Source organism: Lissotriton helveticus, chromosome 7, assembly GCF_964261635.1.
Source record: "Lissotriton helveticus chromosome 7, aLisHel1.1, whole genome shotgun sequence".
Taxonomy (NCBI): domain Eukaryota; kingdom Metazoa; phylum Chordata; class Amphibia; order Caudata; family Salamandridae; genus Lissotriton; species Lissotriton helveticus.
In genome coordinates this window covers 382,579,426-382,606,040 of record NC_136068.1, presented here as the reverse complement: position 1 = coordinate 382,606,040, position 26,615 = coordinate 382,579,426, and the positions used below count along the sequence as shown (strand labels likewise).

The following is a 26,615-nucleotide window of genomic DNA, read 5'->3' as shown; positions in this document are numbered from 1 at the left end:
CTTTATTTGTGAGGAAGAATGATGGAAATTGGTACTTATTGTGGTCAAAATGCCATGTTCAGTGTGTTCTCTTGGCCAGTCAAGTGGAGCAAGACAAGACTGCCAGGCAGCTTTGAAACTATAAAATGTGTAGATGTTGAAAATAGTTGTGGTAGATTTTCATTGAGCGTAGATATGATAACTACGACTAAAAGACAGTTACCCTAAAATGGCTTTTCCCTTTCAGCTGCAATCAAAATCTCAGAAACCAGCTGTACTCAGTTTGTCTGTGGTGCCCCGCCCCCCAACCTGTAGAATACTCCTATTTGTCTGGTACCTTCATACTTGGGAAACCCAGGAGAACACAGATGTGGGGATGAAGGCTTTGCAGTTATATGTTCTGCCAGAGGTAGACTGGAGGCCATTATAATGGTTTGGAAAAAACTATTTCACAACATTGGACAAATGTCATGTTCTATGTATTCTGCTAGCCAGCCAACCAGTCTTGCACCACTAGATTCATCTTGTTGTACAGAATTAGAAAATATACTTTATATATAGTCATTCATTTCATATGTCAGCAAGCAAACAATGCATCATAAGCATGGCCACTATTTAGTGATATACATTTGTATTACATAATTGAATGGGCAGACTATATTACCTCCTAAAATCCACATTATTTCGTGTTGCAAGACTCCAGATATTCAGGGAAGCATTTCCTTGGTTAGTGTTCCAGGACTTATGTTTGTTCATTTGAGAAGGCAACAAAATAATGAACAAATGTGTTAAAAAATGAAATATCTCACATTTCTGTTATGTTTAGGCTGCAGTGAGACATTGTTGGGGGATTGCACCAATACATTATTAACCTTACTAAGATGGGGGGGAAAGCATTATTTAGTTGTATGGATGCATACAGAGAACAAAGAGGTACATTTGTTTGAATATACGAACACTTATAAAAGATGTTTTTAAAGTTCTGGCACAGAGGTGTTCAAACAGCATGGGTTAACCGTACATGGCAGCAGTTTACATAAATGCATTAATGCAATACCTGTCGGAAAATTATTTTAAAGGTAGTGGTCTGCATTTTTGTTTTCTCATCTTTTGTGGTTTTTGTTGATTATAGATCTTGGGAAGGTAGAAGAGAAAGTGTTTGACCCAAGTGAGCTGGATCCAAACCGCTGTGAAAGTTGTTATGGAGCAGAATCCGAGGATATAAGGTATCAATATTTTGGATCCGTTGTGCTTTAAATTAAAAGTGGGTTCCCAAGCAAAGCTAAATGTGGGCAAAGTTGCTCAACATTTCTTCATTTCCATTTACTGGAAAAAGATTGAGATGAAAAGGCTTAAGCCTTTCGGTGCGTGCATCTTCACTTGAACCTTTTTGACAGATGGAGGCATTACGACCCTTCATAAGCATCTAAAGAATAAATGTTGATCCAAATTTTCCTTCCATTCTTCATTGCCATTTTCTGCTATTTTAATTTCATCAGCGCTAAATGCCCTATAGAACTATGTTATACCAGGTTTCTCAACAGCATCAGTAATGCTTCAAGGACACTCTTAAGGGTTAAACCATATGTACCTTTCAGTGTCACAAGTATTCGTTTTCCAGCCTTTGTGGTTATATTAGAGGTGTAACAAAGTTGCTTAACGTCTAACCCAGCCCAACTATATTACATTTTTTACCTTCATGCTAAAGATGAATGGCACACAGGATTGTTAAAAGTGACTGCATGTTTGCACTTGTTTTTTGGTGGAACCTTCTTGCAACTTTGTGTTCCTAGCTTGTGTCTACCAAGAAAACATAAGCAGCTATTTCCATACTGCTGCACTGATTCTTTTTTTTTTTTTTTGCAGTTTTGCAGTTAGTGCTCAACAAATTAATGGTCATTACCAGTTTCACAAGTAGTCCTTTGGTGTGTTTGCTTATTTTGAATCCCTGAGTAACCTGTGGCACTTATGTGAGCTTTAATCTCCATATGTCTACTGTGGTCATGATGATGACCTTTCAGATATTGTGACTGTGAGCGAGAGATGGCTTATAATCACAGACGTAAGGCCAGATTTGTCACTTGGACATTATTATTCCTCATGCAGTGTCTTTAAATGTTTACAGAGAAGATCTTTCTTCTTGGGACAATCCAGGTTAGAATTCAGCGAAAATTCTCTCATATTGGGTTTAAGCTGTATTAAAATCATACACTCAAATGTTTCTGCTTCCATCATTTAAAAATATATATTGGATGATAAGCTGTGTCTGATGGGTAAGAATAAATTGGCCTAGAACTTGGCAGAAGCATCTTATATATGAAAATGATGTGCTGACCTCGATGCATGTCCAGTGTAAGATGTTAAATATTATTATTTGGAATATTTCAGGGATAGTCTCCACGCTCGGAGATGGCTAGATTTTATTATGAATTATATTTTTTTGCAGGAGACGTGCGCCAAGAACATGACCACTTTAGACGGATTTTCTAGCTTTGCTTGGCCGGCTTCTCCATCTCCCTCTGATAAAGGGAAGGGGCGGCCTTTTGACCTTGTGTACTGTTTCCTTGAATATATTAAGGTGGTGTCCATTCCTGTTTATTTTTCGTGGATGCAAATCTTTTGGGTTATTTTATTGAGGCTGTCTTATTTATTTGTATTTATTTTTAAGAATAAAGTTAATGCTAAAATATTTCTTTTCGATTCCTGACGGCCAACGTCTACAAAAATATACAAACCACAATTGTAGGAGAATCACGTATGTTTATTTAATTTTTCATGGTCTTTCTAGAGAAAGAGGATTAGATCAACTTGTGGTAAAAATACTGCAGTGTCCTTCTTTGCCCATCCTTTCAGTTAATACATTTCAAAAGTAATGCCTTACTACCAAGAAAACTGAAACTTTTTATTACAGATATATTTTTACCTTCCAGCATATGAAAATCTTACCTATTGTGCAACACAGGATGTTCAACTCTAATAATACACAAAGGACAATGCTTGATTCAGAAGTTATGGAGTTTAAAAAACACTGATTTGGAACTCTTTTGTGCTTAACCGGCTCATGGCCACCATGCACAAAATCCAAGCTTTTGGTATCATGCATGTACTTTCATGGAAAGCCTCTCTTTAGAAGCCTCATTGTGAAAGGAGGAGGAAGACTTGGCTTGTGTAACTAACTGCCATTATAACCCAACAATAGTCGTAAATAATGAGCCTTTTCATCATCCCCAAAGTTGGCGTGCAGTAGTTGGCCGTTGACCATAGTCCAGGTCAGGATTCTCTACAAACACTGAGCTAGGAATTCATAAAACATGGACCGATTGAGGCACAAGGGCATTGGATTTTTTGCTTTTATCATTTGTTATTGGATCTAATCCTATTTTATCTTAAAAACTGAGTCACTTGAATGTGTTGCTAACACTGGGATATGTACAGCCAGGTGCACAAAATAGGCTTTAGAATAAGTTGTACTATAGAAAATGAGATACTAAGAGAATTTATGGCTTTGTTTTTCTGTATTATGTCACTGCTACCAACTGGTGTAGACCGCATAGCTGGAAAAACTGTATGTTCTGGGCCTAAGTACTAGCTCTGTCTCATAGACGGCAAAATATGTAGACTCTGCTTTATTGAAGTGTGCTGCACTCTGTATGTGGTGGTGATTAAAATAAATGAAAATAAATTCTGAGACAATATGAACATGTTTATTCCCAACCTATATAGGATGCACAGTGGTCTTGATTGTGATACTCAAAAACCATTAATTGATGTTCGCTTGTGTGCAAGAGATTGTCCTGTTTCACAAATAGGACTGGAGTAAAAACATTTAGACCCATAACTGTATGCGAAATAAACTTTGGTACAATTGTTTTTTACTTCCACTTGTGCATGAATGTCACTTCACTGGTGCAATCTCCTTTTCCCATAGAGCCTGTAATGAGACCTGATAATGCAAATTCCTGCAGGCTTCATGCGCTGCTCTTGTGCAGGTGCTGGGACGACCTCCACTGGTAGTTAGACCTCTGGAGGTTCTCTTGAACTGCATACCATGCACTGTTACTGACTCTATGCTGCTCGGAGCTCCACTGTTGTAATTTGTATTTGAACAATTGAATTATTTGCCTTTCAATCAATGTATTTAATAGTGAATAAGTACCAGTTACATTTGCTCACAAGCATACTATAGAAGTTTGTAATTTTTGTAGTCTGTATTTTGCAGTTGACAAACGTAGTAAATGATAGGATACTATAAGGTCAGAGGAATGGCTGGATACTTTTCTAGCCATTCATAATTCGGTTCTGTCAGTAGAAGGAAAAGATTCATGTCCACTTTGCAAATCCGTTTTCCCAGGCCTATGTAGAACCATTAGAAAAGAAAATTGGATGCAGAACATTTCCGAGGTAGGGACAGAAGGCCGTTCCACCTCGGCATCAGGGTTTAAGACCAGAAGAAAATCTCAATATATATATTTCTGAACCATCCCTCAAACACATTACACTAAACCGAACCTCCAAACTATGGCCCTAGATCACATATAAGTCTTGACCGTCTTCTAGTGCATACTACATCTGAACTCAGCAGGGTATTCCAAAATGCTGCCACCAGGTCTCTCCTTTGACTGCCTTCTGATGTCTGAAATTGAGTCGATCCTACCACCAATAATGCCTTTAGAGCCCATACTTTTTGAATACCCCATTTTTGTGCTGTTACATTTCCCTCTGCAAATGGGTCATTCCTCTTATTATAGGGTGCACATCTGCAAATATCTTTTTCGGTGCCGCTATCTTGTCTGTATACATTGATTCTCAGACATTAAATCGGGAGTCCTTCTTGCCCTGCTGTACTTCTGTGTGTAAAGTTGCGCTGTGTGTTTGGGTATCTGACTGATGCACCTCTTGAGTTTGGTTATTTGTACCCTCCCAATTGCCCTCATCCTCCCTGTGCATCGCCCGCAACATGCCCTTAAATTTAGTCTTTAGGCATAGCGGGGATTGAAACATGGCTTGTTGCCAAAGGTTAGCACCAATATGTCCCACTTGTGTAATTTCACTTCTTACTTGCTGTTAAGGTACTTTGATTCTTAACTCCTCTTTTACCTATCATGTGCAGTATCTCAAATTTGTCTTTCTCTTTTCTGCACAAGAGGAGTCGGTCAGTGATCACTTATCTTAATTTAACAGAGACCTCCCCTGCAACCAAAGCTTTTGAATGAGAACCTCCACGGAGCTCTTGTCCTGGTCTCTCCACAGTTTTTACAGGCCTTACTGGGTGCAGGTCGCTTGCTTCCGGCTCTGCTGCGGTTGCTCCTTTCAATATATCTGCAGGTCCACTGTCCGCACCTTCATTTTAATTCTGTTTTTGGCAACAGTACGCTCTCCAACTGGGACCAGGGCTGGTTGTGCTACAGGAAAGCCACTGCCATTTCCAGAAAATGCTGATCTGAATGAGAGAGCATCACTTTAGTTGTTTGTATTAAAAGGCAGCATTAAAGAGTTTTCTGGGGTGTACACATGGACTCTTATCTCTCTTGATCATTTAGCTTTTGTTCAGGCATGCCCTACATACAGGGGAGTTCCTGCGAGCCTCAAGAAGTTGAGCTTGCCGGGAGTTCAAATAGGGTACAACTGCCCTTCTTCAGTGCTATTTATATATCACATCACCAGTTGCTCATCCACATCAGGGATAGATCTTTAATGATCTACTACTTTGTGCAGACTTTACTGTAGTCACCAGTTACGTGTCTTTACTGAAGCATATTTTGGAGCCTACTTGTTGAGGCTTTTGGCTTATGTCCCCAGTGGGCATGCTCCAATGCTCATGGAGGATCAAATTCACTATTTTCCCGAAATTATAAAAAAAAATAGTCAACAAGAACTTGTTTCTGGCTTTGACTGTTCTGCTTGCCCTTTCACTTGTTTTATTATTACCAACACTGAAACCTCTCAACTCACCCTTAAATCTATTCTGTATAAAATCATATTAATCATTAATTTCAAACTTAACAACAGAAATATCAAGTCATTAGATTTGTTACTGATTCGGGAATCTTAGATGGTCGATGAAGTAGTAGTCCCTATTAAACATGTTACTGATTCAATATAAATCCACTAGTCGCAACTCAGGACACGGAGTGGAGCTGTCATTTGTTTGGGAAATGAAACACACTTCTTTTTCCCAGTTTCAAAAATGTTTTTTTATATAAAGAACGAACAAATAGACAAGCCAGAAAGTTCAAATGAAGGAAGATAGAGAGAATAATCCTGTCCTTCGTGCACATCACTTTTGATACATTTTGTTCATTCTTTTCCTTCCACTTTCCATTCATCGTGTATGTTTCGGCCCAGTGACAGAGGGTGGGTACAGTTTTGCAGATGTGACTATAAAAGTTCAGCGAAACTTGCTATTTTATTAGTACCCGGTTCATCGGTATTTGTGCACAAAGAAATTAACTGAAACCACGTCGCCTCCTCAAAAAAGATGTCAACCCGCTAAAGTGACACCGTTGTTGAGTGACTTGAATTTTTGCGGTACACACCATGCAACGATACTTTAACTTACCAGTCCCCTGCTTCCTGTTCCCAAATTTAGTCAGAACTGAAGTATTAAAAGTCTGGAAGATTACTTACTTATTTCATAACTATTTACTACACCTTTCCCTATTTCACTCGTTAAGGAATATAAGGAATACAATGACATGTTGAATAGTAGAAACAGTGAGTTTGTACAAGGGAGATTACCCCTGACCAGTTATGGATAAATAGTGAGTAACACCAGTTATTATTATTATTATTATGCGTTCTTATGTAGCGCTCGATTACCCGTAGGCATCTCGGCGCTTGCCTTGGGAACCCGTCCTGGCTTTTTCCCTGTGAGATACCCATACTGGGCATCCCCAAGGTGAAAGCCAGGCATCCCGCCGCGGGGGGGCCGTAGTGGAGATTAAGCAGCTAATGCCCAGAGCTGCAGAGTGTGAACCCGTGATTCGAGTAGGCACCGAAACGAGAACTATCGAGTCCGTGGATATTTGGGCTCAAGACCCTGCCGGGTCGGGAATTGAACCCTGGTCCCGGGTCTGACCTCTGCTTCAGGGTCTGCCTCTTCTAACCAGTGAGCCACACTTCTCCACTGTTAGTAATGAGATAGGTGTGCGAGAAAGGGAAATTGTATTTCATTTCATGTTTTTTAAGAGAAAAAAATGGGTTTTTGGTGAGATCTCCGTATAGTGAAGAGAAATGCTAAATGTAAGAAAGGCCTGTGGTCAGCAAAATAAGTTTTAAAGACACAAATGGCAAGAACGATTTGATATGAACCATGAAGCTGAAAGTGACAACACTTTACTGTAGCAGAGTGAAAACACAAATCCAAGGGTTTCGAGCATATGTAGAGAAAGGAATAGCTGCGGAGAAGAATCACAAAGGAGTCCGAGTAATAATAGTGAAAAAAGCAGGGGAAGAAAACACTTTTTAAATTTAGTTTTAAGAAGTGCACTGCCAACTGTTGATCCGATACAGATAAGCAAGCAGAAAGATGGGCCCGAAGATAATCAGAAGATAACCAGAAATATTGGGAAAGAAAAAATACATTTGCAGATTTGCGAAAGGAGCTAAATCTAAATGATGAAAGAAGAAAAACCAGCAGAATAGGGTACAGTGAAAAAAATAGAGGGCCAAGAACAAAACCCTGTAAAGAATAGTAAAGGAAGCGGAAAGGTCACCTTTCTAAGAAACTTAACGGTAACAATTAGATAAATGGAGGGTGGGGGGGGGAGAAAACTAGTTCAGCCCCGACACAGAAATAAAGATTGGAAAGAGAATATAAGAATAGAGTGGTCCACTGTGTCAAAAGTAGTGGACATATCCATAGGAATAATAATAGAAGATTATTTATCGTGACAAGTCCGAATAAGTTTCAAATGATTCAGGTCTCGTTATGTTTCTAATCTCTGTCACGGCTGATGTAAGAGATAAATCTGTTACTTGGCAATTTAATTGGATGAATATAACGGAGTGATACTTGTAAGAAATGTGATTCTGTCAGTGACAGAAGTGAAAAATCCAGCTTAAACACACTCCTCTGGTTCCCGCTGTGTATTATAGCCGCTAGTAAATTAAAACATAAATAATAAGCGTATTACCTGTACGGTGAGTAATTCTCATCATTAATATCCCACTAAAATCACATGATTAGATATGCAAAAATGAATACGCACGCTGAGTAAAATCTCACGTCTGCAAAAAGAACTCTGTAACAGTGATGTGCTAGGCAACACTATTAAGTCCTCACCGGATTGTTACGATATGAGGAGCTCAGTTAATTCTTTATGTAGAAAGATGTAAATATCTAAACGTTCTTTCTCCAATTATCTACAAACAAATACAGCAAGCTGCAGACCCATTTCTGCCATGAAAGGTCATGGCATCTCACATATTTTGTTTGCTCCCATAATCCAGTCTTCTTCTCGGCCTAATAATATATATATTTATACTGAAAATGTGTTCCAAGCTTTCTGCATAGGAATCCATGTTAATAAATAATCGTTTGAGCGCGGCAAAGCAGCACCTGATCCATAACTCCATAGGTCTAGGGATAGCTCCTATATTAAAAATGTCTTTCTTAATGACCGTCCTTAAAGAAAAGGAAAAAACTTAGATTCTTAGCCTTGTGAATGCACTATCTCCCCATCTTAAACTGTCCCAAGCCCCTTTGAGATGTTGGCAAGGTCTATACTAAACCAGATTCACTCTTATTTTTGCACCCTCATCTTGCCTGGTCCAGACCAGAGAGAAGGTACTGATCTATCCTGTTACCCAACCTACATGATTTATTACTCTTTGTGGATACAACAGATATTAGTACTTCGTTCATTCTAAATCTTTCAGCAGCCATATAAACTGCCCTCTCAGACTTCTTGCTGTGTGATATAGGGTTGGGGGCACAGTCATCTGCCTCATTATCTTTTCTTGTCAACAAGAGGCAACTTTTTTCACCCTCACCATCCATCTCCCCACGTCAGTCAACAGCAAATTAAATGCACTGTCAATTTCCCAGCAGTCGGCCTTATGTATTTTATAAAATGTTTGTGCACCCTCTTCCTGCCCCAATTAAATACTTTGGATTTGTTTTTATAAACTACTCTGATGACTTAACAATAAAGTTAGAGCTTAAGTTGTTTTTCACACCCATGTGGATGTTGCTTAATGTCTATATTGAACTAGATTGCCTTAATTTCTTAAAAAACGAATCGGTGAAATGGAAATTCTTGTTTCTTGGTAATTCTTCATTCAGCTTTCTGCATGCATTCCCCGCCACGTTTTAACATCCTTTCCAACTCCAGCAATAGTTCTGTAGTACCCAGTGGTCCTAGTGTACCCTCATGCTCACTCTTGTTTTCGTATCTTGAAGAGCCAGAAAAGATGCAGATAACTATTGTGTAAGACATCTGCAGGCTTGGTGGTGTGAGCAGAGTTTATCTGAGGTTTCCTGCTTACTTTATGAATATCAGTATATAAAAACAAAAATTTAGTCAGTGCAATGCCTTAATTAATCTCAGCCACTGGGTCACATTCTAGTCCATCTTTTTTGCTCTTTGCTCACTGTGCCACTATAGACAGGGACCAACCATTGGCAAATCAGTCTTGGTCCTGCACCTATAGGATTTGGAACAGTCCATCTTGCACTGTTAGGCCACATTTCCTACAAACTGAGGCACAAGCAACCACAGCCAGGTGTCTGCCTTTTCAAACTAAATCAGTGAGCTAAGAAACCTATGTTTGGCCATACTTGTTGCAATTAAGGTGACCAACCGTCCGTAAATTTCACGGACAGTCCGTAGTTTTCACCTCCAGTCCGTTGTCCGTGATAATATCTTTAACGGACGCCATTTGTCCGTAATTTTGACTATTTTAGGTGACAGCCAATAAAGTTGTGCCTTACAGCCTATAAAGTTGTGCCTTTCACTCTCTGGAGATACCTAGGATTGACTTTAACGCTATATGACAATCCTAGTGTTCGCTGCTCCACAGCACGACTGTTCTCATTGGCCCTGATGATTCAGGACCATGAGAACCGCTTTAGGGTGCCCAAGACCTCAGAGCACGCTTTTGGTCGTTCATTACCTGTTTACACTACAGGGTCAGTAGCTGATAAGAAACATTCTTAATGAATGGAACAGTGGGTGGAACTGAAATTGGGGAGTGCACCGGTGGCAGGAAGTGGCATCCCTGACTGCAAATCTGTGTGGGCAGAGAGATGGCCTGCAAGACAAGGAGTGGCGCATGCTAGTGAAACAGATCACTCTGTAGCTATCACATGAATGGTAGATCGCCACTGATAAGTGGGATTGCTCCTTGTTAGGCAGACAACTAGCCTAGCAGTAGTGCCCTGGGTGGTTTAATTACAAGGGGGAATAGTTGACAGGCACTCCAGAAAAGTAGGGAGTTTCCCTACGTTCTTGAAGCCAGGGAAAATACGATCATATTATTAATAGTCTGGTACAAATTGAGACAGAAAAAGCTGTGGAATTGTGCTCTATCAAATGTGCTGACAAGGATATTGGGAATGGTGGTGATGAAATTTGGAAAGGTCACAGTGAACCGAGCAAGTATTCCAAATGTCTACCTATTTGAACATTCAGGAGGAGAATCAGCAGAAAAGCAGAATCATGGTGCAAAAAGATGGTATGCACGCTGTAGACCCAATGCAATTATGTGACAAACAATCTTAAAATGTTTGAACGAACGTCTCTAGCCTACGTTCTAGTGCTGGAATGAGTAGGGTGCATACAAACATAAAGTTCGTGAGGTCTTTATTAGGGGAATGCTCACAGTGGGACTACTTTCTTTGCACTATTGTTGACATGCTGTTACAAGTTGCACCTGAGTAGAACAGGCCGTGGTTGGTTGCCTGTATGTGTGTAAAGGGAGGCGATTGATTGTAGAGTTCGGTTTAGAGGATGCCAATATTTGCAGCAAAGAACGGTCCTAGGTGATCATAACAGGTGTGGATATAATACAGGGGCATCATGTTTGGCCAAGGGAGATGGAAAGGTGGGATCAGGTCAATGGCAATAGGGAATACATGTAAGACTGTTACACATAATGTCAAGGTACGAAAAGCTACGCAAAAAGGCACAGGGTGCTCTATTACCTGAAAACATATGGAATCTTAATCGCAATGTTACTAGAGAAGAACCTACCTCTAGAGAAAATAGATAAACTGCACAAAAAATGGGAAAATTAAGTGCATGTTGGGGCTTTCTCTAGTTAGCTCTGTAAGTGGCACGGGATGTCCGTGCCAGGAAGGAATTGCACAGCCGTATACACAAATGTAAATGATATCCACACGTATTCCATATTTTCACCGAATTCATCCAAATTTTATTCCAAGTTTTGTTCCAAAGTTTACTCGTTCTTTCACCATCACGTCAAAGACATAAAGTTTTCATGTTTTTATGCATCTTAATACTCTGAGAGTGCCTATCCGGGCTTACTCGCAGGCAATAACTTAAAGCTTCATTGTTCCAGAACATTCCATTCTACCCAATGCATTTCGGTCCACACGACCTTCGGGGGTATCTATAATGTTAAAAGCATATTTTAGTAAACGCTACATTTATACGACAATGTTGCAACTAACATTTAGCCCAAGTGTCCCTCCTAATTCATCAGTGATATAACTAAATTATATATGTCGACTAATACGCGTGCTGTACACTACCCCGTCCTGCAGTCTTTAAACAGCCCGTAGGAACTGCCCCAGTTCATATTACACATAATCTTGATGTGCCCTCCCGGTGAACCTCGCGCTCGAAACCAATTTAAGAAAACAAAAGTAAACAATCAACAGAAGTACAACCCACGTCTACCTTTCTAAACTAGCTGTCAATCCCTACGCATACCTGCTGAAACACGTTCTGAATGTTCAACCGCCTTTCTTTCCTCATCACCCTTCGACTGCGTGCTAAATTATTCTCCTCTCTGCGTGGCTGTTTATAACCTTATCCACCCACCTGAGTTCAAATCTACATCACGTGGTGCATGTGCCTTGTGTTTCTTAAAGTGCACCTTCCCCATCAATCTCTCTAAACGCTTCAGGTATCCAATGCTGTCAGTCACCCCACTCCCCATGTTCATTTATAAACTTAAAAATAAACATAAAAATAAACAGTATGAGTCGCCACTTAGATCATCAACAAATTACCAAGATTGCAAAATAAGACAAGTGTGTAACGAAATACGAATCAGTGCTATAAATGTCCACTTGAAACCATAGTCCATTGCAGCCATCTCCGAAAATGTTGCTCCTTCATATTCTCTAGTCAAGCATATGGTGTACTTGCATGTGGCTGCCGATGTTTAGCTGTAGATGAGAGAATGTAATGTAGACCTAAAGGGTAGATATCTACTGGGACGCTAGGCGGTCTGGAAATGTGTCTCATTAAGTTGTATGTGTCGAATGTAGATGCTAGACATTTTTGGAATCTATTCAAGATTACACTGTTTTATATAGAAAATAAACTGGTGTGGGTGGGAAATAGAAGTTTTGTTCTGGACAGACATGGGGCTGAACTCCATCAAGAGACTGCGCTAAGCCGGGCGTGGTTAGTTCTTCGTAGCAGAATATGGATAAAATAAATATGATACACTTCTTGAGGGTACAACAACCTGTTAATATTTGTGAATAGATGGCACTCCGAATTACCCGGAATTCATCATTATTACGAAGGACCTCTAATTTAAATATGAGGAGTTTGCATATTAGGCCAAATTCCTGCTGTTCCATTCCACACCAGAGGTATGGTAAAATTGGGCACAAGGCAGAACTAAGATCCCAACATGGAGATTCACTGTGGAAGCGCTTTCTGATGGGGCCCTATTGGTATGGTTGAAAGAGAATGCTGAATAATACAGGGCAAATATATAGGAGATATTCAAAGAGATGATCTGAGGAGAGTGCATGGCCAAAACGTATACCCCCAGATTCATCATTGTAATGTTTTGCGAGTCCTTAATAGTGATTATTAAGGATTCGCTATTAAAGACTCGCAAAACGGCATTCATGTAGAAATCGCAATATTATTTGCGATTTCTACAGCTTCCTTATTTGCGATTAGCAAATTGCTAATCGCAAATAAGGAATGACTCCCCATTCAATCCTATGGGCCTAAAGGCAAAGTCATTCCTTATTTGCGATTAGCAATTTGCTAATCGCAAATAAGGATGCGATTTCAAGGGTACCAGGGGTGTCCAAAGGACACCGTGTAGCACCCCTGAAATGTAAATGTACACTGATGTTGCGCACACACATATCCAAAGGACATTTGTGTGTGTAACATACAACTTAGAAAAATGCACTAAAGTGCATTTTTCTAAGTTTTCGCTATTTACCACGAAGTCAGACTTCGCGGTAAATAGCGGCCAAATATAGCGATTTCGCAATTCTAAAATGGTTCATGAATTACATTTCAGGAATCTCAAATAGAGATTCCTTAAATGCAATTCCTCGCAATTTAGCGATTTCGCAATTTGCGATTTTTGCATTTGGAGTGATGAATCCCAAATGCAAAAATTGCGCTCGCAAAGGGCCAGATTCTCAGAATCTGGCCCTTTGCGAGCCGAATTTACTTTGATGAATCTAGCTGATAGTAACAAACAATATCTGGGACTGAAGAAACAGAAACAAATTGCAGTTAAGAGAAGCAGCATCCACAATGCCTCTGTTAAATGCTAGATTTGTTGAAGATATGTACGGGAAATACAACGGATACCCTTGACAAATTCACTATTGCTACATATAGGCAACCCAGTGCAGTAACCATGTAAATAGATCATGAGCATATAAAATACCTAAAAAAACGTGCACATTTGCTCAAAGTTGCGCGAAAAACTGTGAAGTGCACAATTGTCTCAACCTTATATAAACGTATTTTAACTTGTACTTATGTAGCTTGTCTATTTACTTATATATTATTGTGCAGCCTCCTCTGATGTGTCTGTAAAACGTACCTTTTGTCCCAAAGTTTTGTTCTGAATTTTTGTCCTGAATTTTGACCCTTTGTCCTGAATTTTTACACTCATTGTCCTGACTTTGCACCCATGCCAGTTGGTCACCCTAGTTGCAATTGGGGCTTCTCACTGAGAAAAATAAAGTGCCTTTCACTGGACTTTTCATGTGTTGTCCATGATTTGCAGGTGTAAGCTCAAATTATTCATCACCAAGTCTCTTTCCCTCCCTCCCTCCCTCCTCCCCAATCCTCCGCCGATTCCACCTCATCATTTGCCCCATTTTTTTCTCATTGTACTCCACAATCCATTTCTCTACCTCTCACATTCAACCACATAGCTTCTTATTTCCATCTACAGTAGCATCGTTTATGCTGTTTGCCTTTTTTTCCCAGTTTTGAGAAAAGGTAGGGGGAAACAAACAAGGTATTTTCCCCTCTTCTTGGTTTTAATATGTGTAAATCTATGTGTAAATCATCTACCGGAGACTCTCCTGCTTCTCTCGTGTTTTACTGAATTTTGGAGTTCTGTGAGAAAGGTGGATGCTGGAAATGTTTAAATGAAAATTCAAGAGGAGACCAGGCTAAGTTATACAGCCTTTATGACCTTGCTTAGTGGATTTGTGCAACCCTTATGTTTCACAGCTCTTACCTTTACAAAGTTTATGCCGGCAAAGATTCTCAGTGATAACCTGTAGTGTGCTCGAAAGAGCTGTCAAAATGTTTAATGAGGAAACCTCTAAATCATGTGCCTTCCATCTTGCTAGTCCATTGCATTGTTTGATTCATAATTTTAAACCCCTTAATTCTAAAATATACATTTAAACCCTCTTTTTTCCCAGCTGCTGTAATGTTTGTGATGATGTTCGTGAGGCCTACAGGCGAAAAGGATGGGCTTTTAAAAACCCAGACACAATAGAGCAATGTAGAAGAGAAGGCTTCAGCCAGAAAATGCAAGAACAGAAAAATGAAGGCTGCAAAGTATATGGATTTCTTGAAGTTAACAAGGTAAATAATCTGTTCCCAATAAGAACCAACTTAGTCTCTGTAGTGAACCGAAATTGGCATATGTGTAATGTTATGTTATACAGAGGAGTTGAAGACAAATTCATTAATGAGGGATGGATATGGCATATTGTTTGACACACCAGATAAGAATACATGTTGCTCCTGTATTGTCATTAAAGTTAGTATTATTCTCCTTCAGACGTAACTGAAATGTTCATGATGGTTAGGACCCTGTTGTAAGATTACAAATAGGTAGTAATCCTGTAGCTTGAGTCTCACATGGAGTCATCTGAAGATACTGTCTGCAAAATGCAAAATACCACTATATTGTCCAGTGTGCTAAAATCAAGTGCTTCTCGCTACCTATTGAAAGAGTGACCTTGCCACTTCAAAATCATCAACCCTCAAATTCCATCTATTAAAGCTGCTAGCAATTTAGAATTCAGCAATCTCAGGAAATCAAATTGTGGACCACTACTACTGTGTACAACAAGGACAACAACAAAAACTTCTATTCTTAACCCGCAACACTTCTTTCTGGAACAACCTTATTCAAAGGGCAAGCTCTCATTTAAACTTTTTGGGAGAACTGTAAAGGAATAAATAATAATTTTCTTGTCAGTTGTCTTGGGAAACAAGCCCACAGCCAGGGCTCCGTTTTCAGCATTGATTGTGATGTTCACATGAATTTAGCAAAATGAAACGGTGAACTTTACATTTAAATCACTGCCATTAGTTCATGACACAAAGGTGAATCTCATCACCGTTCGAGGCATGTGGGCTGCTGAATAGCATAGATCGCCGCCTAGTGTTGGGTCCGGATGATTGCACATTGTTGTCCTGGAAGAGTCTTCGAAGTATCACGAGATAGGTGGCTCCTCCCCTGGACTACAGTGCGCATGGGCATCGACTCCATCCCCAGATTGTTTTTTTCCGCCATTGGGTTCGGATGTATATTCGACATCTCCAGTTCGGAATCGAAATAAACTATTCTTAAGGCCTGAAGGCCTTTTCCTATACCGTCGGTATTGTTTTGCGGTCGGTGCCCAGCTCTGTTCCGACTCAGTTCCCGAGACGGACGTCCAGAGGAGTCGCGTGGCTCTTCGGTGCTCGAGGCCCAGTCGACGCAGCAAGACTTTCGACGACACATCATGGAACGGAGTCCGTTCAAGAAATGTCCCGTGTGCGGATCTAAGTACCCGCACATCGACGTCCACCCCGTGTGCAACAAGTGCCTGTCGCCGGACCACGATGAAGCTAGCTGTATGGCTTGTTCCAGGTTTCGATCGAAGAAGACGATTCGGCTTCGGCGCGTGGCGCGCCAGGAGGCCCGGCAATCGGCCCCGGCACCGGTGGACATCTTCGACAGAGACGAAGCAGACAAAAAGGACGTTCATTTGCAGATTTCCCCTCCGGCGGAGGAGATCGACTACGAATACGTTGCGGACGTCGAAGTGGTCGAGGACGAAGTCGTCGACGAGGTAGGAGACGACAATGAGGCCTACGGGGCCACCGGAGATAGCTCATGTGAAGAGCTAAGCCCCGAGCGAACAATTACTAAGGCTCAGGTCGAGGGATCGCCACACGGCCTTACCCAAGACCTTCCACCCCAATCCACGGCCTCGCCTACGGGCCCGGCTACGGACACTTCTGCGGAGCCTACCTTGGTGAAAACGAAAACGAAACCGAAACCTACGATGTCGACGAAAACAAAACCTATGGAGACGCCGTCGAAACAAAAGACGTCTGTCCCTCCGGCCGCCTCCTCGTCTTCGGACACGTCGGGGCAGCCGAAACCAAAGAAGGCCGTCGACCCGGGGAAGTCGGTCAAGAGCGCCGAGCCAAAATCGGCCAAGGGCGTCGATCCGAAGGCTGGGGTCCAGCGCCTGGTTCTCAAGTCCACCGACAAGTCCACGTCGGCGCCGAAAGCCGTCGGCGCGGAAAAAGGGCATGGTGTGCCGAAGGGGCCTGATCCTGTGCCTCGGCCGGATAAGAACAAGGCATCGACGCTCGAGTCTTCACTCGCTGGTGGACCGAAGACGTCTGTCGGGTCGACGAAACCGTCCGCTTCCTTTACGAAGCAGGTGTCGGACTTTTTACAGCGCATCAGGAACAAGGCTTCCGCGGCCGTACCGAAGGATGCTTCCACGCCGAAGCCGGCTGCTGCAACGCCAAAATCTTCAACACCAATCCTGTTTACGTTGCCGCCGAAGGTGGCACCAAAGGCCTTCGCACCACGGTCGGTCACCGAAGCGCCCGTCCCAGTGTCCACAGCGTCGAAGCCTTCACAGCCGCTTGGAAGCTTGAAACCTCGACAACCCTCAGTAGAGGAGCAGTCGGAGCACTTCATCGACGCCGACACCGGGAAACTTACCCTCTACAAGAGGAAGATCACGGCAACCCAACCTTTGGAGTCCTACACCATTCCTTTAAAGCGCAAAAGGCCTGCTGTGGACTCCCCTGTTCTAGTGGAGCCTCTTGCTCCACAAACTCCAAGAGTGGCTACACCCTCACCCACCTACTCAGATGTAGAGGGTGGAGGTGGTGAGGACGAGGAGTATAACTTTCCTGCCAACACTGATCCTGAGGATCACCAAGACTCATGGGCAGATGCAAGTGACCCAGTGGATCAGCATACTGCACAGGACCCTCAGATTTAAAATATCAAGCCCTCTCCTACTGAGGATTCAACTGCATTTAATGCTCTAATTGAGAGGGCGGCTAAAAACCACGACGTGGAGCTCCACGCTGACCCTGTCGAAGTGGACTTCCTATTTGATACTTTTTCAGCAGCAGAGAAGACTGTCTAGACTCTCCCCATGCTAAAGGGGGTTCTGAAACATGCCGCAGACATTTTTAAGGAACCCACTCGGGCCAGGGTGATCAACCCTAGGATTGAGAAAAAATATAAGCCGGCACCTGGCGACCCTACCTACATCAAGGGCCAGTTGCCATTGGACTCTCTGGTAGTGTCTAATGCCCGGAAGAGGGCGAACTCCCAGACCACTGGTGATGCTCCTCCTCCCGACAAGGAATCTAAAGTGCTGGAGGCATCAGGGAAGAGGGTGGCGGCTCAAGCAGCCAATATCTGGCGTATTTCTAATACCCAAGCACTTCTAGCCAGATATGACAGGGCACACTATGACACGCTAGAGACCCTGTTACAACATCTTCCAGACCAGTATAAGGAGGCAGCTGAGATGCTTATTCAGGAAGGGAAGCTTATCGCCAACGCTTCTATTAAATGTGCCCTGGACGTGGCAGACACCGCGGCCAGAGCCCTTAACACCAGTGTCATGTTGAGACGTCAGGCCTGGCTCAGGATCTCCGGTTTCAAGCCGGAGATACAAACCACCATCCTCAATCAGCCAGGCAACCCGGATAGGTTATTTGGTCCAGAGGTGGATACCACCTTAGAAAAGATCAAGAAGGATACAGAGACTGCGAAATCCATGGGGGCTCTACAGTCCCAGCAGTTTCGAAGCAGTAATTTTCGTCGCTCAGGCAATAGAGGTGTTTCCAAAGGCCAGATGTCCCAGCAAACGCAATACAATAAAGGTGGGGCGCAGTCCTCTTACACCAAGCAGAGTAGAGGCGGCTATCGGGGCAACAGCACCAAGGGCAGAGGTCGCGGAAACAACAACTCCCGCTCCTCCGCCACCAACAAACAGTGACGCCCTGTCACTGCCCCCCGACCATACTACACCTGTCTGGGGGAGACTCCAGCAGTTCCTGCCAGTCTGGAAATCCATCACCACAGACAGGTGGGTCAGAAAGCTTATCCAATACGGTTATTGTCTGGAGTTAACATCCACTCCGCCCAACATGCCACCAAAACACCGTCCTATGTCCACAGAGCATTTGCACTTATTGCAGCAGGAGGTACTCGTCATGCTGCAAAAAGGGGCAATCGAGCTCGTGCCGGTGGAGGAGGAAGGCACAGGAGTGTACTCCCTGTACTTCTTAATCCCAAAGAAGGACGGGTCCCTCAGACCCATTCTGGACCTCAGACCCCTGAATCAGTACATTCTATCGGAACACTTTCATATGCTCACACTGCAGCAGGTTCTCCCGTTGCTCAATCAGGGAGACTTCCTCGCAACCTTGGATCTCAAGGATGCCTATTTCCACATTCCACTGCATCCATCACACAGAAAATACCTAAGGTTCACCATTCAGGGTCGGCATTATCAGTTCAAGGTCCTCCCTTTCGGGGTGACCACAGCGCCCAGGGTGTTCACAAAGTGCCTGGCGACAGTGGCGGCGCATCTCAGGAGGCAGAACGTTCACGTTTACCCTTATCTGGACGACTGGCTTGTCCAAGCAAAGTCGGCCCAGCAATGCGCCGCAAACATGTCCCACACCATTCACCTTCTTCACGATCTGGTATTCTCACTAAATTACCCGAAGTCGCACCTTCAGCCAGCCCATGTACGGCAGTACCTGGGTGCGACTATCAATACTTTGGCGGCCACAGCTCAGCCAAATCCTGTGACGATCGACAGCATTCAGTCCCTGATCCAAAGGTTCAGGCCGCAACACTCGCTTCCAGCAAGAGTGTTCATGCAGTTGATAGGCATGATGGCCTCCTGCATCTTCATAGTCCCGCACGCGAGGCTACATATGCGTCCGCTCCAAGAATGCTTGGCTCATCAGTGGACTCAGGCTCAAGGACAGTTGAACGACCTAGTGTTGGTGACCGGTCGGGCATACAACGCTCTGCATTGGTGGAATCCACACAACCTTTGCAAGGGCCGACCGTTCCAAGAGCCTGTGCCGCAGATTATCCTGACAACGGACGCATCTCTTCTGGGATGGGGAGCTCATGTACTCCACTACACGGTGCAGGGACTATGGACTACGCAGCAAAAGAGGATGCACATCAACTACCTAGAACTGATGGCAATCTTCATGGCGTTGAAGTCATTCAAAGTACATCTGTGCAACAAAGTCGTGTTGATCCGGACGGACAACATGACAGCCATGTACTACATTCAGAAGCAGGGAGGGACGCACTCTCCACAGTTGTCTCATCTGGCTCAGAGCATGTGGAAGTGGGCCATTCAGAGGAACATCTTCCTCATGGCGGAACACCTCCCGGGCAAGGACAATCAGATGGCGGATCTGCTCAGCAGACACAGCCATCAAATGCACGAGTGGGAGATACACCCATCAGTACTCCGCCCGTACTTCCAGCAATGGGGTCATCCGGAGATAGACCTGTTTGCCACAAGGGAAAACGCAAAGTGCCAAAGCTTTACCGCCAGGTTCCCTCATCCACAGTCGCAGGGCAATGCGATATGGATGAACTGGTCAGGCAGATTTGCGTACGCTTTTCCCCCAGCACCTCTCATACCGCTGGTGGCACGAAAGCTAAAGCAACACTCGATGACACTCATCCTAGTTGCTCCAACGTGGGCACGCCAACCATGGTACACCACGTTTCTAGAACTATCCGTGGTACCGCATCAAAGGCTGCACCTCACACCCAGGCTTTTGACGCAGAACCGTGGCGACATTCAGCATCCGGATCCGCAACAGCTCAATCTGGCGATTTGGCTCCTGAAGTCTTAGAGTTTGGCTACCTTGACTTGCCTCCTGAATGCATGGATATCATACGGGAGGCAAGGAAGCCCACCACCAGAGCTTGCTATGCAGCGAAATGGAAGCGGTTTGTCATTTACTGTGCTGAACACAACATCAACCCGCTAGATGCATCCACTCCCAACATCATCTGTTATTTGTTACATCTTTACAAATGCAATCTAGCATATGCTTCCATTCGGATACACTTATCCGCCATAGCGGCTTATCTCCAAAACAGGCAGCATCTCTCCGTTTTCAAAGTGCCTGCCATTAAAGCCTTCCTAGAAGGGCTAAAGCGGGTCATCCCTCCCAGGACCCCGCCAGCTCCTGTATGGAACCTCAATGTGGTCCTCACCAGGTTGATGGGCCCACCTTTTGAGCCTCTACATTCATGTGAGATTCAGTTCTTAACGTGGAAAGTGGCTTTTCTCATTGCCATTACGTCTCTACGACGTGTTGGTGAGCTACAGGCGCTCACTGTACAAGAGCCATTCATTCAAATTCACTCCAACAGGGTGGTGCTGCTCACTAACCCTAAATTTCTTCCTAAAGTGGTTTCGCAGTTTAATGTCAATCAGACCATTGAACTGCCCGCGTTCTTTCAAAACCCACAGACAGTTGCCGAAAGAATGCTCCACATTCTTGATGTCAAACGAGCTTTGATGTACTACATCGATAGGACCAAAGAATTTAGGAAGACACAACAACTCTTTGTTGCCTTTTCAGCCCAGCACAAAGGCAACCCCATTTCCAAAGCAGGTATAGCCAGGTGGATCGTTAAGTGTATTCAAATTTGCTATCACAAGGCTAAGCGCACTTTAACGGTCCCCCCCAGAGCCCACTCCACCCGCAAGTTGGGGGCCTCCATGGCTTTCCTTGGTAATATCCCTTTGGAAGATATTTGTAGAGCAGCCACATGGTCTACACCACACACATTTACTAAACACTACTGTGTAGATGTGCACTCCAAGCAGCAAGCAGCTGTAGGGCAGGCTGTTCTTAAGACACTTTTTCAGACGTCTGCAGCTGGCACAGGCGGCCGCCGTCAATGGAGGGACTGCTATTTATTCTATGCTATAGATATGAATTCAGCAGCCCACATGCCTCGAACTGAATATGCTACTTACCAGTATGCATCTGTTCTTGGCATGTAGGGCTGCTGACATTCATATCGCCCGCCCTCCTCCCCGGCGCCTGTAGCGGCTGCAGAATTTTACACTTACTCTTAGCATGGTCATCGCTCTCACTGTTACACTCCATCTTCGCCACAATGGCTAAAAACAATCTGGGGATAGAGTCGATGCCCATGCGCACTGTAGTCCAGGGGAGGAGCCACCTATCTCGTGATACTTCGAAGACTCTTCCAGGACAACAATGTGCAATCATCCGGACCCAACACTAGGCGGCGATCTATGCTATAGATATGAATGTCAGCAGCCCTACATGCCCAGAACAGATGCATACTGGTAAGTAGCATATTCATTGCCAGATGGTAAATCTGTTTACATATCTTCTCCTATGATTGATGTAGACCGAATTGACTGTGACTGCAAATGCTCTACTTCAAAGTTGGCAATACTAGGGGGAAATATGGCCCCATGCTCGTCCCTTTACCTGTCTAAAACAAAGCAATTAGTTCTGAAAATATATATTTTTTCAGTACCCTGATCTATGCGCATTCCTTAATGATTTCAGCAGCAATAAAAATATTTATATTTTTCTAGGCATGTTTCTAAATTCAACTGGGTATGTTTGTGTTTTGGGTATTGCTCTTGTATATCTAATGCTACATGTAGTTGAAAGGCTGCGTTAAAAGCAACTCTTCATTCGTGTTTTTTTCATATAGGATTTTATTTCCTCTGCAGGATAATGGCAGTAGTGTGGAAGTGAGAAAGTAACAGAACCATTGCCAGATATTCTGTATCACAATACTTATGGATTTTGTGTAATCCGTTGATTGCAGGAATTGCAAGCACTTAAACCGTTTTTTTTTTTCCGAAAATGCTCTCTCCTTTTTACATTGTCAGCCCCCTATTTTAGCCCCAGCAATTTATTTAATCAATTTCTTTACAGGCTTCAGGAAAAGTTCAATCTGTGTATTTTAAGTAAATTCATAAACCTTTGTTCTTATAAAAAAAAGTATCTAACAGTGCCTGCTCCATTCCCTTGACAGGGAGTTTTATAGTACTAGTAGTGTCACTGCCTTCAGTTTTACATGCACTCTGTTGTTCTATAGTGCGCTTCCTTCGCACAGTTTCATGGCCAACTGGGTCTAAAGGAGAATAAAACATACAGCACACAAACCAGAGATATTGAGTTTTGTACATTTCAAAGAATTTCTTCAGGCGAATCTTGCAAGTAGAATTATGCTGCCCAGAACATATTTTGTACATTACTATACAGTAACAGTGCAGTGCCTTTTGACTAGGTTTGTGCTGTACAGATTCCACATGCATACATACAGTTTGTCATCCTGAACCATAATAATGGGGGATACAACCCAAACCAAGATAAAGATCTGGTAACATTTGTTGATCTATACATTCTGTGTAACCTTCTAGGCTACATCTGAACCATTAAATCAGCAGGAATGGCCTATGCTGGAGTATTGGTTACACCAAGCAGCAACTAACTCAAAATACCAGACTGCCTGTGCTAATGTCTCAGGGTCGCGAAGGGGATGGTGGAGAGGGGTGCACCTATCCACTTGTCCATATACCACTGTTCAGCTCCGTTCCATATCAAGTGGTCACAATGTATAGAGCTATAGACACTTTCAATCTTGGTCCCACAACTCTTTCATAGCATTTTTTTTTTTTTTAACTTTATTTTTCAGCAAAGATTAGCAACATAGTTCCCCCTACAATTGGTATCGGTAGAACGAAAACACATGTGTACATAGTTCATTGCCCCAATACGGCCCCAGCAGGTGCAGATATCATAGCAAATATAAGAGTCAAAACTTCGGGATGCAAAGTAAATCATAAAACTGACAGTATGGAACATTGTGCGTGGTCAGGAGGGCATTACCCCGATAACATTCCTCCCTCCCCGCCCCCAGCATCCTCACCCTCACACCCCGACTCCCCAGGGGAGAACAATTCAGCACTAGGTGCATCCGAATCGCTGCAGACTGACCCCACAGCGCACATCATACGCCAGGTAAGCAAGTCCTCCTGCAGCCGCTCATCTCTGCGTGTACGCTGCATGTGTGTCTCCTCTGCCAATGTCCATTCCCCAACATCCCGAAGCCATAGTGACATAGCAGGGGCCCTCTGTCCCATCCAAGTGATAGCCACTCGCCGCCTTGCCAACACCAAGAGTAGCTGCAACATTTTGTACGATAAGTTCCTCTTTTTGGGTATTGGGGATCAGGGCCAGTAAGCAATGAAGCGGGGTCAGGGCAATATGAAGGCTCGTGACCTTTCGGATGTGGTCCACCACTGCCTTCCAGAAGTCCCCGACCAGCGGGCACTCCCAGGCCAGATGGCGAAATCCGGCTCTAACCGTACCGCATCTAGGACAGGCATCCGTTTTCTCTGCGGCGATGTGGTGTAAGGCAACTGGAGTCATGTAAGTGCGGTGCATAAAATTAAAATGAATCCGTTTGAATCGCGCATTACACGACACTTTCCGGGTAAGGGTCCCTATTCGTTTACGTTGTCCCGGGTCTAGGGCTACCCCCAGATCCGAATCCCATGCCGCCCAAGACGGGGATATCGGCGGGGCCGAGTCACACCTCATAGCCGTATATAACAGCGTAATCAGTCGTCGCCCCCTGCCACAAGACAGAAGGATATTCAGAGTGTGGGACACCTGGGGCGCCTCCGGATTCTGTGGCCTGGTCTCCCTCGCCATGTCATGAAGGCCTCTATAATGAAGATACTGTCCCCCAGTGAGCCCAAAGGCCTCCGTAGCCCTCTCCAGGGTCACGAAAGTGTCGTCCGGGTATAGGTCTGCCAGAGTCTCACAACCGCCCTCACGCCATTCCCGGAACGACATGTGTTCCTCCATCATCGTCACCGGCGCCAAAATCCACACCGGTAGCTCCCTATGAAAGGGGGCCCGCCTCAACACCTTCTCCACAAGTCGATGCCAGATTCCCGCAGTGTGTCGAACTACATACGGCAGGGATTCGTCCGCTCCCCTGCCCTGCATCAGAGCCACCTGGAGCGTCCTCTCATCCGCCCTGCCCGCTAGGAGTCGCAACTCCCAGTTATCTGTGCCCACGAACCACCGTGTGGCTGGTAGAAGTTGGGCCGCATAATAATATAAATCAAACCTCGGGACCTCCAGACCCCCCTCTTCCCAGCGTCGGACCACTGTGTGTAGTGCAACCCTGCTGCGCCTGCCCGCCCAGAGCAAGGAGGTGAGCAGCGTATTAAGCTTGCTAAATATACGAGGGGGGAGCGGGCACAGGATATTCTGTAGAACGTATAACACTCTCGGCAACATTACCATTTTTGAAACGGCTAGTCTTCCCATTAGGGAGAGTGGGACCGTATTCCTAAAGGACACGGACTGCTGCAGGGAACTAAGCACTCGTTCGGCGTTACGGTCCAGCAGCTGCTCATCAGACGCGGCCACTTGGATTCCCAGGTATCGGAAGGCCTCCAGTTCCCACCCACTCTGGGGTCCTCGCCACAGCCCGCCAGGGGAAAGATCAAGGACTTCCCAGGATTAAGGCGCAGCCCAGAAGCTGCGCCAAAACGATCCAAGTGCTGCAGCAGGAGCGGCAGTGATTCCCGGGGGGAGGTCAGGTAGAACAACGCGTCATCGGCGTACAGGGAGATCAAGTGCACAGTATCCCCCACTTGTATCCCCCACTTGTATCCCCCATGGGACCATCTCTGTTCGGAGTGACACCGCCAGGGGCTCAATCGCCAGAGCGAATAGGAGCGGCGACAGGGGACACCCCTGACGGGTGCCCCTCCCCAATTGCCACTCTTCCGATCGAGCCGCCCCGAGTCTGACCCTGGCCTTAGGCGCGCTGTAGAGGATCCGAATCCAGGCGCAGAAGAGGGGCCCCACCCCAGCCAGCTGAAGCACCTCCAAGAGGTACCCCCAGCTGACAGTGTCGAAAGCTTTAGCCAGGTCTATCGACACCAGGACCTGGGGATCCTCCCTATCACGCACCTCCTGGAGGACATGGTTTAGGCGTCGAAGGTTCATGCGGTGTTGCGGCCAGGGATGAACCCACATTGGTCTTGATGGACTAAGTGCGCCATATGCGGTGCCAGCCGGGTGGCTAAGATCCTAGTAAGGATTTTCACATCAGTGTTGATTAGGGCGATAGGTCGGTATGCCGCGGGATCACAGCTATCCCCTCCCGGTTTCAGAAGCATGCAAACCTCTCCCTGGTGCATGGTTGGCGGGAGTGTGCCCCATTCCAGCGCCTCATGGTAAACCTGTAGGAGAAGGGGGGCAAGAGTATCCGCAAACGCCTGATAAAATTCCGGTGGAAAACCGTCTCCACCCGGAGCCTTGGCCATTGGCAGGGCGGCCAGTGCTACCCTGACCTCCTGAAGCGACAGGACAGCGTGCAATTCCTCCGCATCCTCCCTTGAGAGGGTCTGGAGGGTCAGCCCCCGAAGGTATGGCTGATAGGATGCTTCCGTCACCAAGGGGTCCGCTGTATACACTGCCTGCAGGTGAGTGCGGAGAACCGCGAGGAGGTCCGACTCAGAGTGCACCATGTCCCCAGCGGGGTTTTTCAATGCCACTATCCGTGCTGGGGCGGACTCCCTCCGAAGAATCCAGGCCATCAGGCGGCCTGACTTGTCCCCTTCCCGGTGAAGACGCTGGCGATATTGGCCGAGGGTAAACTTATCCAGCCGGGCAAGGATATCATGAACGCCCTCACGGGCCGTCCGCTCCGATTCCAGGTCCGACCCATCTGGTTCCGACAGGGATTGGTAGTGGCGGAGGCGATCCTCAGCGCACCCCAGATCTCGGAGCAGCTGTCTCCGGACCCCATAAGTCAGGCCCATACACGCGCCCCGTACAACCGCCTTGAGAGCGTCCCATTTAGTCGCATAAGGT

The 26,615-nt window shown here is 44.8% G+C and overlaps 1 protein-coding gene across 2 annotated transcripts in view; it reads left to right on the top strand.

Moving 5' to 3' along the window:
- ERGIC3 (ERGIC and golgi 3) overlaps positions 1–26,615 on the top strand; it is a 476,385-nt gene that overhangs the window by 78,659 nt on the left and 371,111 nt on the right. For both annotated transcript variants that reach the window (XM_078652206.1, XM_078652205.1), the window contains exons 5-6: positions 1,112–1,205; positions 14,822–14,987. In XM_078652206.1, the coding sequence (XP_078508332.1) occupies positions 1,112–1,205; positions 14,822–14,987 (260 nt within the window). The remainder of the gene's footprint in view (positions 1–1,111; positions 1,206–14,821; positions 14,988–26,615) is intronic.